This window comes from Mustela nivalis (genome assembly GCF_964662115.1).
Source record: "Mustela nivalis genome assembly, chromosome: 5".
Taxonomy (NCBI): Eukaryota; Metazoa; Chordata; class Mammalia; order Carnivora; family Mustelidae; genus Mustela; species Mustela nivalis.
This window is the reverse complement of record NC_139024.1, coordinates 112,602,876-112,620,382: the sequence shown is the minus strand read 5'-3', so window position 1 is coordinate 112,620,382 and position 17,507 is coordinate 112,602,876. Positions and strand designations below refer to the sequence as shown.

Genomic DNA, 17,507 nt, shown 5'->3' with positions numbered 1-17,507 from the left:
TGTTTGGTAGTGCTGAACCAATGTATCTACTAACAGCCTCTGAATCCTAACAATGTAGATAAATTAGTTTAAAAAGGCTGTTGTCTAAATTGCTACTATTAAGTCAATTATCATAAGTAAAATTATTTATAAGTGATTAGAATACTTCTGGCTGTAGACTTTTATAAAAGTTACCATTCACTTGTTGTTTATTTTTAAATTGGAAAAAATTGACAGTACTTAAACAAATAACCTTGGCTATAAAACATACTGGTGCAAGGATCAAAACTACAAATATAAATTTGAGAAGCGTGCAGATACATTACTACTGCACAGGAATAAGCTGACCTCCATCTGCTGGCATTCAATTTTTTAAACTGAAAAACTTTTAAACACTAAGATTTAACTGAACACATACAAAAGATTTTTGTAAAGAAATTTCTCTTAGACTTTTGAAAGCAAATACACACTTAATTTTCCAGGCAACTGCTCATAAAGAATTTTACATCATTAAAATAGATATAGATATATATGAATATGCCACAAACAGATGGAAGGACATAAAACAGCCAAATTTAATTTTCAATGATAGCTAATTGGCAGGAACTATAGACTATTATCAGCACAGTGAAGATAGATGCAAGTAATAGAGGATGTGGGAGAGGTTGAAGTGCCACAAAGAAAGGATTAAAAATTATGGTGTCATAATGAGTGAAAGCATCAAGTGCTCAGGAAAGTACAACACCACACCAACACCCGGAGGCAGAACATGAATGCTGGGCTGGACACTGAATAGCGACCTTGTCAGAAGTGGAGAAGGTGGCGCCGACCCTCCGGGGGCAAGGTGGTGGGTAGAACACAGTGTTCTGACACTAGAGTGCTCACTCGACCTTGAGCGAGCGGGATGTTTTCCCCTAAGGACTGGCTGATCAGTCGCTCTTAGGGCTGCGTATCCCCTTCTAGAAAGGCATGGTGGGAGAACCCTAAAACATTAGGGCCAAAAAAGATCTTCAGTCAGCAGGTTCACATTAAGTTTGATACCAACACATTTGTCCAAGGAGAAAACCTGGTTACTCTTACAAGGCAGCAACTTTAAAAACCAGAAGAAACCCACCATCATGCAATCACTGAAATGGAATTCAAAGGAAACTGACAAGTTATTGCAAATACATGCCATGTGGTTTTTAGAGGACTAATCCAGATTCCTCCAATGTAACAAACCTCTTGTTAAGTTGTACAAGGGAAGAGACTTCTGTCTCTTGGTTTTTACTGAGCTGCATCTCTAGTGCCTAGAATACAGCCACACAGAGAGCAAGAACTCAATACAGATACCTTGAGTGAATGAATAAATATGATTAGAATAACGAATACAGTGATACTTCAAGCACTTGCCTTCAAGAAGAAATAGTGCACTGTAGGACTCTGTGTATACTTTTACAATGCTCATAATTTTAATCTGCAATAGGAAGTTTATTCCAAGTAGGCTGCAAAAGGAAGACGTCTTCTGAGGTTAATTTAAGCAGACCAACAAATTAAAATGATGCAATAAGATGGAATATGTTTCCTTATTGAACTGACTAAATACAAATGGCTGATGTATGGATAATAACATATCTTCTAAGATTAAAAAAAGTCTGAAAAGATATTTGTCCATATATTAACAGTACCTTAATATAGGGTTCAAAATTTTATGAAGCCAATTTATGAACTAAGGATTAAGAATTAAAAACTGATAAGTATCTTGTTTAAAACAGATACATGTTTTTGCCTTTTAAAAAAATCATTTCCAGTATGTATTTTAAATAAGATGGATGTTTAAAATACCCAATATGGATTATTTTTAACAGTGATAGAAGCAAAGGGATAATACCTCATCCTTTTTAAAACAATGCCTAAATCCACTTATCAAGTGATTTGAAGTGTGAGAGTAAAAAATAACATATTGGTCACCAGAAGTACTTTAATTATTGAGTATTTTATTCAACTTGTATTTATATTGACAATTCTTCTTTTAAATAAAATGATTTTCACAGCTATAATTATTTTAATTCAGGGTATCTCCTCTATTTCAGCACAATAAAATGGGAAAAATATATAACTTAGAACTGTAATAAAGCTGCATTTTTATCTTCTTGACCTATGGATTAATGCTTTATTAGGCCCTAATGCAAATACTGAAACCTGGACTGTTGTCTCAATTTCTAAATTAAAAGAAAAAAGAACTAACAATACATATTAAGACTGTTCATTCATTCTCAATTGACTTTTCACATAACTCAACCCTACAGCATTAATTTATATGGAAAGCACTGCATGATCAAGTCCTTTCCTTTGTAAAGAAAGAGTTTTTATCTATTACTCTTCACAAGCTATTACCATGAAAATAAACTTCAAGCCATCCTTGTTTGAAATACACTTTCTAAGTTGGTCTAAAAAGTGAATACGGTTTTCATCCTGGTACTGAGAAATTGCATTTCAATTTCACTAAAATCTTACTTCATTTCTTCATAAGAACTAAAAGGACTACTTAAATGTGACTTGAAATATAAATAAATTAGGCGGACCTTATATGGCACCAAACTGAATGGTAAAGATATAAAAAGCAATTCTGGAGACAAATAAATGGCTTTCTAGGTGAGAAAGCCAATACTCACCTATTATTATTTCTATAACAGGTGAGTATTATACAGCCTGAGACTCCGTGACTTAGTGTTCCCATCTCCAAAGTCACAGGTAGGTGGGCAGGGTCTGAGGACACCTTGCACAGTGCTTAAGGTGCATCATTTAGCACCAGATCTGTTTCTTTCTTTGACATGAACTAAAAGTCCCACAATGACAACAGTCCCTGCTGCCAGCTGAACTGTAACAAATACAAAAGCACAGACCGAAGGGGCGGCATCAGAAACCACTCTGTCTGAGGAAGAGAGGAGGGTGGCAGTACGTCGGAATTCCAGGAAGGAAAACTGAGGAGAGTGAAAATGCAAAACATTGAGAAGAGCAAGGTTTTGGAGGTGAGAGATAATGGAACCAAGTACAGTTCATTTCAGACTAGAGGAAAGGCGAATCAACCAAGAAATTCTGAGGTACAGGAGTGAAATGTTGGGAATCCAGGCTGTTGAGCCTTGATGTTTCAGTGGAATGGGATGGGTTAAGAAAGTTAAGGTTGCAAGAATGGAAGAGATGGGGAGCCACCATATTAGAGAATGGAACAGGGAGTGCATGGGAGATAGATAAAATGACAGTCACAACTATTCTCTACAGAGCATCAATATGGAGCCAGGCACTGAATGTCTGTGTGTATGTGCACACATACATGTATGTTCTTTCTTGATATTCTTATAACAACTCTGAGAAATATAATTATTCCTATTTTATAGACAGAAAAACTGAGGATCATAGAGTGACTTGTACAAAGACAAAGAGCTAAGGTGTGGTAAAAGGACCCACACAGATCTACTGAGTGCCAACACTTGCTTCCTGTGCTACCTGTTGAGATAGGCTCTCTTTCTATATCACAAGATGAAAAATGGCAAATCCTTGGATATATTGTTTATATTGTAAACAAAATCTAAATATATATTCAAATGTCAAATTGTCTGACAAGAGTTAACAGATTTGTCTCCTGAAAGTCTGTAGGAATAAAAGATATGGGAAATGGCATTTAATGAATACCTATTCCATTTTATAGACCTGTAAATAGCCCACATTTTTTTTAAAACAAAATATAAGACTTCTAGAGCAAAATTCTAATGAAAACCCAAGTATATCTGAAGCTAGTTCACCATCTCCAAATGTGTATCTAAGTATTCACTGAGTCCAGTCTATGCCTACTCTCTTCACCCAAGACTAGTGTTTTGACTTGAACTTAAGTAAAACACATTTCTTACCAAAATCTGAAGTTGTTAATTCGGGCATTCCTATTGTTGCAATAGTTAGTGTCTCCTAATGCAGCTTAAAAATATAATTCTTTTTTTATGGCTTGTTAAAGGATGGACATGCACGTGGTATTTAAGGTTAACTGTTCAAAATGGTTCCTTCTGTAATGGCCATTAAGGGCCTACACATTCTCCTTCCAATAGCACCAGCACAACATAAAATGCATATATGTTGGGAAGCTTTCCTTCTTAGAACTGCCTAATCCCAAATACTAGTCCTGACAAAACATCCCCTGGATAGGTTGCAGAGTACAGGTTCCACAACAAGAAAAGTCACTAGAGTAGAAAGGGGAAATGACCTGCTACCAAGCAGGTCATATAGCTGAATTCGTATGAGAGTGAAGAGTCAGACTTTTACTACAGAGCTCCTGAGACATGTAAAGCACTGCTTTAAATGCTAGGCACAAAAGTCAGATACGAGTTCTGCTTATCTTCTGCCTATAACTAGTCACCATATTTGTCAAAATATTTTCTTACAGCACTATTCCCCATAAGGCCAAATTTGTTAAGGCCAAGAAAGGGCCTTCAAAATGATGACCGTTAAATAGTAAATTTTGCCAGAAGCCAAGGGGTGACTGTGTAATATGAATCCTTTGAGTATGTTGTTAACTTCCCAAAGACCTTGAATCAATGTCCAAAGCATTCACACTGTAACCTCAATTCACCTGTAGTTAGATATCAACTCATGGTATCTTCTAAAGTATTAAGAGTGGCACAAACCTAGAAAATCCAGGCCAATTCTTTTGTAACTAGTTATTCAACAACTCACTTAAAAACCAGGCATATCATTTACACTATATTACAAATCAATGGAGAGATTTAATTATAATCAAACAAATCTACACACTTAAAAGGTTTGCATTGTCTATATTAAAACCTGTTAGCAAAGGAAATAAAGTGAGAGTAATATGAGTATGGTCCTTAAGCAGCAAATACCTGACTGGGAAGCAATCAAATTCTTGCTACACTTTTTGCAGGGATGGAGGATTTGTGTTTATCTACAGATAGTTTCAATGTTGTAGAGGAAACACCCAAATATTACTCATTTGTAGTTAAGCACCATTAGTTGATTCTAGAATCATCTAGCATTTTATAAAACAATATCCAATTGTCAAAAAGACTTGTTCATTGATATATCCTAAATAAAACTGCATATGGTAGTCACTCAACTAGTAACTGTTAAATGAATTAAAGCCTGAATGGAACAAAAAGAATAAGACTTGGAGGAAAAATTTCAATCATGTCGAAGTAATTGAATTTCTGTCTGTCTCTGAGGCAGACGGGCAGTGTATGGTTGAAGATTAAAAACTTGTCTAAGCAACTCAAGTCATTTATAATTCTAGTAAAGAAAGTGCAGTTAACTGAGTTGGCATTAAAGAATATGTAAATGGAACACAATACTGTTTCATTACAGGCTATCTATCTATCAATCATCTATCTAAAGTGCTAGAACTTTGTTCTTCATTCCCTTTCTCAAAGCATAGCTCCTTTGTAAAACTGAATTTCTATTGAACACTCTCTGAATTCTCTAAATCCTTGTTCTATTGTAAATTAGAGTCCCTAAACTGTCAATATTTCCATAGATAGTAGCTAAGAGTAAGCTCCATCCTCTCTTTATCCACACTCTTTTACGTAACTAATAGCTACTCATTTTTCTGATCTCAACTCAGAAGTAGTATCTCCTGGGAAGATTCCCTCTTTTGCTGTTCCCTGTTTTATTCCTTGAACTTAGCACATCGCTTTGCACACATCTTTTAAATGACTAACTGAATTGTTCAGAGTTTCTTTCAATTAAGCCTACTGCGACAGCCTAGTGGTGACTTGTATCTGCCCTTGGAGCTTCCAATCCACCCTACAAAATGTTGTTACAGTGATCTATAATTTTGGAACTCAAAGCCAGTCACTAGCCTCTCAAGGCCATCAATGGCTCATGGAGGTATAAAGCAGAAGCTGAAATTCTGTTAAACAGTCCACAAGGTCACGTGTGACATAACATCTAACGGATTTCTTCAGCTTTATTTTCAACGCTCTCTCCCATCTCCTGGAAGAACTCGCCCTCTCAAAATATGGATCCCCCAAACCAAGAGTAAAGTTTAAGCCTCGGTGTTTTCTCATTTTTTTTTCTTTCTCATGGAATATTTTCTTCACATCTACTTTCATATATCTGGATTTCACTCAGGTTACACCTTTTATGAGATATCTCCTTTCTGCACTATACTCTTTTTCCTGTGTTTTCACTGTATCTTGTGCATACCTTTATAGTAATAGCTATAAGACTTCAGTCCATTCTTTCATTTACATCTGTGTCTCCCTGCATGTTCTCAGTGCTTTTTTGGATGAATGAATAATGTGTTAATGGAACATTAGGTTTTTTTTACAATTATGTAAAATAATGTATTAGTATCTTACACCAAAAAAAAGTTGAAAAAAATTATAAAGTTGGATGAATTACAAAGAAAGGTCAGTAATTCCTTTAATTTTTATATTAACTCAACAAATATCTTTCATATACAAGTAGAATCTTAGATGTACTTGCAGAAAAGAGATTTAAAGGATGACATCATTCAGATAAATAACAGACACTCAAAATATTTGCATATTCCAAGTATTATATTCATTAACATTTAAGAATCTCAGAAAATCTCAGAAACAAAATATTAATGTCCTAATATGTAAACAGTAATGAGCACAGATATGGTCCTCTTTAGTAATCAGCGTGATGACTAAGAGACATATCAGAGATTTTTCTTAAACCCTAAAGATTTAAGGGCCACCTTCAGATTACCCTCCTCTTGTTTTTTGAGGCTATTCCCATATGGGAGATCTATTTACATGAATGTCTTTAAACATCACAGGCTATGTTTAAAAACTGATCATGTAAAATGAGAGTTTAAGGCACCCTGAATTTATCGGTTGAAAGAGAAGATGGCCACACAGCACAACACCAAGCCTACCTTTCTGCATCAGAGGCAGTGCCTTTCCTAGTCTGTTTTTGGATGCTAGATCTTTCAGACTTTCTGGAGTGCCTGTGGAATGAAATGTTAAAGAAATACAAAATATATGATGAATACAGCTACAGTAGTTTCATACAATGATAAAAACAATAGACATGAAAAATGACAACTACCTTATTTGGATGGTTTTGTCAGTCAGTGCTTTTAAAAATTTAAACAAAAGTGTTTTAAAAATAAAAACAAAAAATAATAAATAAAAATCTGAACTGGAACTGGTGGGAGACACAAGTTGCCCAACAGGAGACCCAAGAAGCGGGGATTCCCTTAGTTTAAAAAGGTCTGTCTGCAGGAATGATTTAGTATGGACCCCCACTGAGCAACTTTGCCTCTCCTAATGAATAAACAAGTCCAGGGGAGAAATGGAGCGAGGACAGATGTGATGACAGCAATGGTTTGGGTGCTGAAAGACTACAAAGGGGACGTGTCCTCTGCGCTTATGAATTGAAACAGGGTGCTGCAAGAATTTGTTGTTTGTTATTCTTCTCCCACAAAATATGAGAAGAAAAATACCACAATGAAATATGCTTCACGTAATCATTTTAAATCAAGTATTAAAATTATATCCTGTTATTATAAACATGCTTTTGAAACCATATAGCATTTTAAAAAGCTGATTACATATCACCAATCAAAGAATCAAGGTCTCAATTTACTCCATGTCCCAGACAGAGATATATATATAACATTTGGAACTTGAAATGCATTTTCCCAAAGAAATATTTCTATAGAGAGCTTACCTCCCTAAGCAGCAGCTCATATATACTATTTGACCTAAAATGTGTCTCGCCTACTATGTATTTGAAATAAATATAAAATATTATGGTCAAGAAACTAAAACTTATTACTAAAAAGTCCCAGAGAAACATCGAAAGTAACATGCATTTTAATCTTGATAATTTATATTTTTCTCTCAATAGTTGATTCTTTACAATTTATGCTTATTTTTCTTTCCTGATTTCACTTCCTTCCAACGACAAAGAAACAACTGTCATTCCCTACTAATGCCAGATAATCAGTGTCTCATATATGCCAAGCCCTGCTGTCCCCACTAGAAATACACGTCAAAGTATGAAATCCAACGGGTGTACAGACTTCTGGGGCTGCTCCTCTCTCCCTGTATCTTTTGCTATTGCCCAAACTGGGTCCATCCTGTGTTGCCTTTCTAATTCAGGGCTTCAGCTGTGCGTCCTCAGGCTTTCTGTTACCACGACGTCTCACTTTCATCTCACAACTGATAAAAAAAAGTATTGACGCAGAGGAGAGAAACATCTCTTGCTTACCACTGTCCTTGAATTATTGGAAAAAAGCATATATGGAAGGATATCTCGAGGTCAGGTACTGACTTATTAACCTTCATGACAATCCTTTCAGGTATCATCTTTATTTCAAAGATAAGGAAACAGGCTCAGGACAAGCCCACCCAGTAAGAAGTAGACCTGGGATAAGAATGTAGATATGTCTAGCTCCTAACCTGTTTCTGTCATGTACTCTCAGCAGAGAGAAGGGAGGAAGTTGGGTCTGATATATGTCCTTGGGGCTGCACCCTTCCTCAAGAAGGGAAGAAACTATGAAATATGGGGATAGGCCTTGGAAAGCACTAAGAGATTATATGTCATATTAAAGGAATATCTCTGATATTCTTGTTTACTTTGTTATCTTATGATGAGGAAGGGGCACTGTAGTGTGTAGAAGACTGGAGAAGTGCATGGCACATGCCTGAAATCGATGGGAGGTGATTGTTGGGAAGGAAAGCCAGTTCCTAAAGCACACAGAACACAGGCATATAGATAGCAGGAGAAGCTGCTGGAGGCCCGGTAGGCATCTGAGCTCAAAATTTAAAAATACCATTATGGGGAGGGAGACAACCATAAGAGACTCTTAATCTCATAAAACAAACTAAGGGTTGCTGGGGGGAGGGGGGTATGGAGAGGTTGGTTGGTTCTGGACATCGGGGAGGGTATGTGCTATGGTGAGTGCTGTGAAGTGTGTAAGCCTGATGATTCACAGGCCTGTACCCCTGGGGCTAATAATACATTATATGTTAATAAAAATAATTAATAAAAAAATACCATTATGGGAAACTGATGCTTTTTTTATGACACTTTTAAAGCTCTTCAGACATTATCTTAAACATGTCAAGGTAAAGTTGAACCCCACCAGAGGCCTGTGCTGGTGGTTTCGTTTGTTTCCATCCTGTAGAGCAGAGGAAGTGACAAGCTAATGTTCACATTACTGGACCAAAGAGTGCCCAAGGACTGAGAGGACAAATGTTTCTTTTCTCATATTCAGCGGAATGAGAGCAGAGTTTTAGGTCAATTCATGAAACTCCTTGTCATAAAGGTTCTCACCCATTTATTCATTCAATAAATATTTGCTGAACATGTATAGAAGCTAGATTGTTCTAAGTGCTTGGTATATGTCTGTAGGGGAAAAAAAAAAAGCTTTCTGCCTTTAAGCAATTGATTTTATCTGTAGGAGAAAAATAATACACAGCAACAACAAAAAGCCCTCAACATCTTGAGGGCTTATCCCAGATTTATTTCTTACTTAAATTATATAGTATAATCAAAGGTGGCAAATACTAGCAACAACAAAAAGAATACCAGAGCCAGGAGGATCAGAAATGTGTGTGAGGGTACAGTTTGGGGGCAGATGCAGAGTGCCATCTTCAGCAGGGTGATCAGGGAAGGGTTCCCTGAATAGGTGGAAAACGTATCTCAGGAAAATGAAACAGCAAGTGCACAGGCCCTAAGGCAGATGTGTGCCTGGTATGTTTGAGCAAAGTAAGGAAACTGGAAAGGGAAGTTCTGAGAGGGAGAAGTCAGATGACAAGTTTGGTGATGGTGGGGGAGGGAGAGGGGAAGAGTGGGGGCGGGGGAGGAAGAGAGACATGTAGAGTCTTAGAGATTCTCGTACAAACTTTCTACTACTGTACAACAAATAGGCTTATGGACATCTTGTAGAACTTGCGTGTTTTTGTTTCTATCCCTACTAATTTCTATTACTCTTTCTAGATTCGATTGAGACTTGACTTCTGTAAAACTTTCAACTCTCCCTCCTCTTCTCATCCTTACAATCTAAAACACTCACCTGCTAGACTGATTATCCCAATAATCCATAACGAGGGCAATGACAACCACGACAAGGCCAATACCAAGGACAGCTAACACTTCACGGAGAACTTGCTGGGTGCTTACATGACGGCTTTCCCTGCACTAACTCATCTATAATCTCACCAGTCTTGTGAGGTGGGGACTTCTTTTTTTTCTTATCCCGTTGAAAAATAAAAATATTGAGGCTTAGAGAGATTAAATAACTTCCTCTAATTCACAAAGTCATTACAGATGAAACCATGAGGTGAAAGAAGACTCCACAATCTCAACAGCAGTGAACACAGGCATCCACGGCAGAGAAGACGCCAGAGCCCAGTAGTTCAAAGCATGGACTGTGGATTCAGCCCGTCTGGGTTTAACTACTGTTTCTGTCTAGCGAGGTGATTTTAGTCAAGATATTTAACCAGTCTGTGCCTCAGTTTTGCATTTTTTGTTCTGACCTGTGAAGTGGAGATAATACTAACCTCTCACAGACTTGCCAATTCTACATCAATATCGCTCAGTACTTGTGTTACAGTTGTGACATTACAGAGAACAAGGGTTTGTAGTAGTTTGGGAATTTTAATTACTCAGAACTAGCAAGTGGTAGTGCTATGAAAGTATTATTTAAACGGATAATAACACATATCTGTTTCTTTTCTTTTTTTTTCTTTTTGGCACCAGGAAAAATTATTGGTTTTTTTTTCCTTTTTAGATTTCCTTTTTTTTAAATTAATTAATTAATTTATTTATTTTTATAAACATATATTTTTATCCCCAGGGGTACAGGTCTGTGAATCACCAGGTTTACACACTTCACAGCACTCACCAAAGCACATACCCTCCCCAACACATATCTGTTTCTTAAAGGTAAAGACTTTTGTCTATAGCAGTGCCAAGCTCAGTCAGTATTCTGTAATCAGATGACAATAACTCATGAGAGGTTCATACATCTAAATTTTTATTCATTTATTTATTATTATTTTATTTCTATTTTTAACCCTCTTGTTAAGAATGACCTTTTTTTTTTTTTTAACCTCTCCAAATGCTATAGAAACTTACATTTACTTACCTAAAGATTTCTATGAAGGATAGGTCTTCATAATTCTTTTTAACCACTTAAAATCTTCAAATTGAGTTACACTTAATTGTAATAATTCAGTGTAAAGCAAGAATACAGAATAGAAAATTCTAATGTCTTTTCCACTCCAAATCCTAAGTTATAGCTATGAATATATTATATTTTTTAAAGATACCTATTTCTTAGAATAGCTGTCTTTAGCTATTTCTTAGAATAGAGGTTTGTGATATGTGAAATAGGAATGATTAGAACAAACAACTTATATTTACATACTACTACACTATTAAAGCTACTGATCATATGATCATAAAATGAATCATAGTGAAATGAGCTATATTCTACCTTACATTACTCTTTCTAAGTTCCTTGTGATCAGGAATGGCATCTGACTTGAGTTAGCACTGTAACATCAATACCTAGCACATGGTTGCTGCTCGTAAGTATTTGTTAAATGCATGGTTTAAAAAGTAATTATTTTGAGTATTATCCTGTAATTTGAGAGTTAAAAAAATTACAGTAAGTAAAAAAATAACTATAGTTATAAAGTTCACTTTATATCAAATTAAGTACATTTAAAAATAGAACTTTTCATTGTTTTCTGGGCTTCAGTAAAATACAAAATATCATAAACAAAAAATGGCATTTAGTTATTGACTTATACATCATGAAGTGTCAGTCATTATTATTGGCCCCTTATATGCTTATCATGTTGCAACAAGGCAGCATAGACACAATTTTATTCTTAAAGGGACACTAGTATTCAGCTAAGCCACCTACAACTACTTAAATTTACAGATGAGGAAACAAGAGTCCCATAAGGTTTAAGTGGCTTATCCAAGGTAGTAGTGGCCTTAATTATTTGGTGAGGACACCACCATCACGTCCTCATATACTTTGGTTCTCTGCCCATTCTGCCATCCAGTGACTTGAATGATTTGACTTTACTGGAGGGCCCCCTGGAGAGAAGTGAATAAAACAGGGTTATAGCATTTCCATTATGTCTTACTTATTTTGGGTTTTAACATGTTTTGTTCTATTAAAAATTTTTATCGTTTTATTATTCATAAAGAATGTTTCTTTGGTCTAGACGTGCACGAATCAGAAATACTAAGCTTTCTTTTCTCTTTACAACTTAATCATTATATGGTTTTAGCTTTATGATCCTTAGTTCACAGGGCACAAATAGAATTCTTTAAAAGTTATAAAGCTACATTCAAATGGAGGTATAACAATTATTTTATTATTAAATCAAAGCAAGAGTAAGTAATAATCAGAGAAGTGGGAGTGTTCTTAATTAAATATAATTTTTTCAAAAATCCGTTTTTAATTATTGTTCTATTAATTTAAATGCTAAGACTCATAAAACGTACTAATGAAGAGAGGTAATTGTTAAAACCTATTTCTGTGCTACTTTCCTTTCCTCTTCAGTAACTAAATTCAATTATAGCAATTCCCTGAAGACATTGATAAATACAGCTTTTCTGAAGGTATTAAAATTCTACTAAGTCTAAAATCAATATGTTAATAAAATAGTAGTATTACTTAAGACTACTTTATTTTAAAGATTTTTTTTTTTTTTTGAGAGAGAGAGCGCTGTGGGGGAAAGGGACCAAGAAAGGGAAAGAGTCTTAAGCACACTGGGTGCTGGGTGGGGCACCCCACACAGGGCTCCATTTCACGACCCCGAGATCCAACCTGAACCCCTGAACTGAGATCAAGAGTCAGAAACTTAACCAACTGAGCCATCTAGGCACCCTTATTTAAGATTATTTCATAATAAAATGAAATTACGTTTGTTTGTTTTGTTTTGTTTTTAAACCCACAGCATTTTAATTTAATTAGAATTAGCACAGATATCATAAGAAAATATCTGTATATATGCTGGCTAACTACCTAGATGGCTGATTGTGGAATGCAAACGTCTATCATCTTGTCTCTTCATAAGCTTAGTAAGAAAACTTTATATCTGAATAGAATCTACCTAAGTAAGAAATGTCCATATGCAGTGAAGATGGCTGCATACGATTAGGATGTGTGCACCCTTTTTGTACAGTATCGATATTTATGTATATGACAACAGCTATTAAACAGGCTTAAGTATTTTAGTGGATGAGTATATTTCACTCATTCAAATAAAGAATATTTTTGAAAAGCACAGATAACAAAAGATGTTATCAAGCAAATAAAAATGGTAAGTAGATACTGAATTTGTAAATGGTTCTACATTAACTCTGCATCACTCTGGCGATTGCCATGAACTCTGGAAGTAAAAAAGTAGGTGACCTCTTTATTCCAGATATATTTTTAATGTAGAAAGAATATTCATTCAGTTTGAATCAAAGGAATCCATCTGACACTTTTGGTCAGAGATTCTAATATGCAATTAGCTGCTACTAAGTTACAAGTGTGGAAAACTATACAAATGTGATTATTTACAAAAAAAATAGGACCTACTTTAGTGACTCAGGAATTAATCTTTAATACAGTGGGATGTTTTACTTGTGGCAATAATTTATTTGTTGCCAACAATTTAAAGTCCTTGAAAACAGGGTTATTTCATCAAATATTTTTAGTATTTATTTAAGTCACACACCCTAAAGATGTCATGTATAATGATGCAAAGATATTCTCAATCAGACGGAGTTTGCAACTTCAAGCTAATGAAGTGTTAAAATACATCTCAAAAATTATCAGATAAGAATATATTGCATTTTCCTGAAAAAGCATTTATGCCAAGAATATTTTAAAGTAGAAGTAGATAGTAACAATTATGATTACTTATACTAGCCTTTCACATTTAAGAATGATTGATTCAACTGTGAGCACTAAACTCAGAACCTTGATGCTTCAGGGATGTATTAAAATACATTCTTTTCTAACTTGAATACAAAAATATTGATTAATCTGAAGCCACAAGAAGATGAAAATCTTACTAAATTCACAAACAGAATTATATATACTCAGGTTCATAAGTTACTTTTTACATGTTAAAACAATGCCATTTACAAAGAGGTATTTTGTTATTGGAATGATTATATTTTAAACCATCTTCACATTTTTAGTAATAAAACTGCAGGGAAACGTTCCCTACAATTTTATAGTCAGAATCATCCCCTGGGATTCTAAATTTATGTATTTTTTCCTCATCATTGTTTGTTTTAAATAATCTATAAATTCTAGGAAATCTTCCTAGATCAAGAAAAACCTGCTTCCATGTTAATTCCAAATAAATCTATTACACAAATTGAGATGACATCAAGATTGTTTAAAACTGAAATTAAATTGTGGAACGTTGATAAGAGGTAAAATGCAAGTGTTAAGTTTTGCCTAGTGGCTGACATGGTTATCTACAAATATAGCATCTGTTGATTTAGCTATTTTTCTGTCATATTTATGGGCACATATTATTTCTATATTTTAGTAAAAGTTTATTGTAAATAACTTTCTGTTCTCTATAGTAATAAATCATAGTATGAAGCCATTTAAAATATATGCTTTTAGGTTGAACATAGATCTTATATGCAAATAAGTCATAATAAAAAATAAAATGTATATTCAGAATTATGTATTAGCAAAACTTCCTTGGTGATCTTATCTAAAATGATCATTTCTGCTCCTAAAATTTACTCATAAAGTTATGTATACAATCTATGAAATCAAATAACATAATTAATTCATATGTCATTAAATGACAATTAATTTCCATCTCATGTATATAAAAACTGCGAAACTATTATTTGGACTTCCATTTTGCTTAATTTGTGGCCCAACAGACTTACATCTATATTCATTATAAATACTGTTATATTTAATTGTCTTGTACTCAAATAGCATTACATGAGATGAAATTTACTGACTCATTTGTCTGGAATAAAGTCAAAGGCTTTCTAGAACTGTGTTTTATAAAAGGAAGTTCTAAGTCCTTGATGGCCAGGCCAGAACCTTGATTTTCTTAAACACTTCTGTGTCTCTAGCCACAGTAAGAGTGCACACTGCAGACCACAATAAATATTTGTTGAATGAATGAGTAGCAATGTGGATGTAAGTTTTGTTTAATTTATATGATTGCTTTATATTTTTATTTGAAAATACTTTAAATTTAGAATAATTTTTAGATTGGAGATTTGCTAACTGTTCTACTCTATGAAATTCTGTCCTAGGAACCAAAAGAAATTAGTTTTAAATTTCAAATACGAAGTCATCTTAAAATGTAAACTTCTTAAAGATTAAAATATGATTAAAATACTCTTAAAGTCTTTATAAGCTACCAGTTTGTAGTCTTTTCCAAAATGGTAAAATGACTTAATTTTCTTTGAGTGACAAGGCTTAGTTTTTCTTCCAAATTGAAATCCTGAAGTTATCTTGATAATTTACAGATAACAGAAAAAAAAATTACATCACTCTTAACTAAGATTGCAATTATTCTGCTATCTATATCCACACATACTGGAAATGAACAAAAGGAACTTTTTGTAAATGCTTTACTAGTTGTTCTGTTTCTGAGCTACCAAATATGCTTCACTTCAATCAATATACCAATATGCTGACTGAATTTCTGCTTCGACTAGAAAAGAAGCACCCCAAACATCCAATAACTTTTTGTGGCCAGTCAGAAAAAGATATTTAAAGCCAATGACTATATGTAAGAAGCAAGTAAAATAGGAGAACAGGGTTAGCTACACCTGTGAGAAGGATAACACAGCATTTCTGACATTATCAGCATGAGGCACGTTCAAAGGACTGATGCTACTTTTAAAGACCTACCTTGTAGATTGACACTAGCCTTCGACAATATTTGATTTAAAAACACCATATACATACAATATATAAGAACCAGTTATTTTACTTCCAATCAGACATTTTTAATGTTCCCCCAAACCTAAGACAACTGAGATTAAACCATCAACCAATATAGCAAAGAAAAGGCTTCCATGACAGATTTTAATATATTTAAAACACCTGAAAATTTTTATTTATTCATGTTTAAACAAAAACCATATTTAAATATGTTTCTAGAAAATCAAAACACTGAAACAAATGCTCATTTAAATCAGAACTCTTCCACTGGATCTGACTTTCTTGTGTTTAAACTACGCCATCTGCATGCCATCCTCATTTTAGTAACACGCTGAGGTGCTTTATTAGAGGTGGGATGCATTTAGTGATGGAATCACAACATATCTGGTTCTGGCTCCTGAGAGGAAGCATATAATGACCAACACTTCTCTTGGTTATCCTTCACTTGGTGGCCTATCAACCTGTTGAAGCCACTTGTCTGTGAGGAGGAGTTGGCTAGTACCTGTCATTCTCCGGAGACGCATGCTGGATTTGAATCCTGGGGCTAGGAGGTCGTCTCCTATCTAGGGAGGGGGACCATCTACCCCTGTTTGCCCAATGAACAAGACAGGAAAAAACAGGACATTTAGTAACTCCTAAAATAAAAGAATATATGGAACATTAGGACTGGAAAAGCACCCCAAAAAGGCAAAGTGTCGATTTTTTGCTCCATAATTTACTTATGATTTTGATAAGCCTTGGGCAGATAGATTATAATATTGTAAGAAAATTAATCTTTTCACCCTATAAGTGAATAGAAAAAATAGAAAAATAATTTGGGAAGATGTTTGAGATATGTTGTGTGTAATTTTGTTCTTTTGAAATGTGCTTGTGTGTGTGTACACACACACACACATACACAATATATGACTTTAAGTTAAAAAGATGCACCCTTAGAAACTTGGCTTATATTTGAAAAAATAGGTTTAATAAGTTACCAATGCTTTTTTGATACTAGGCATTGGAATTATTGGATAAAGCAGCAAAGATAAGGTGTATGGATTTATTATAAAGCAGAAACACAGCTTTGTATTTCTATGTTTACAATAATACCTTTTTTGTGATCAACAGCGAAATGAAAGTTTGAATCTTCATTCTTTTATTAAACTACCTTGAGATTCTGTCTGTGTACAACCACAAATTATAAACACCTAGTTGAAAACTCAGAAGAGGCAGTCCCCTTATGGGACTGAACAGGCCAGATTTGGGAATTTTTATATATTAGATATGAACACTTTGAATAGGATGATTTCTCTGGATATTGGCTTCCTTGTATGCAACAAGGGATAACTGATTGTCTCTAAGCACTCATATGGCTGCAAGAGTTATAATTATCCAGACTAGTCCTAACATTAAAAAAAAAAAAAAAAGCCATCTTCTTTGCCATTTCACCTAGCTGACTGGATTTATTATTTGGACAAAAGCAGCAAAGGGCTGTCAACATGTGACTAGGCTACCTGAGATCGGCAGGTACTTGATTCTGAAAGCCCCCTCAAGTCTGTCTGTGCTTCATCAGTCACCCTTAGAAAGACAAACTTGGGGACGCCTGGGTGGCTCAGTTGGTTAAGCA

At 34.7% G+C, this 17,507-nt stretch overlaps 1 protein-coding gene across 17 annotated transcripts in view; it reads right to left on the bottom strand.

The window, feature by feature from the left end:
• RIMS1 (regulating synaptic membrane exocytosis 1) overlaps positions 1-17,507 on the bottom strand; it is a gene marked incomplete at its 5' end in the record, with an annotated part of 498,114 nt that overhangs the window by 114,305 nt on the left and 366,302 nt on the right. For 5 of the 17 annotated variants that reach the window (XM_082729765.1, XM_082729760.1, XM_082729766.1 and 2 more), the window contains 3 exons: positions 780-962; positions 6,869-6,940; positions 16,401-16,484. The exons of 3 other annotated variants lie outside the window; for them this stretch is intronic. In XM_082729765.1, the coding sequence (XP_082585891.1) occupies positions 780-962; positions 6,869-6,940; positions 16,401-16,484 (339 nt within the window). The remainder of the gene's footprint in view (positions 1-779; positions 963-6,868; positions 6,941-16,400; positions 16,485-17,507) is intronic. 9 more of the 17 variants (XM_082729773.1, XM_082729761.1, XM_082729757.1 and 6 more) reach the window with 4 other exon arrangements.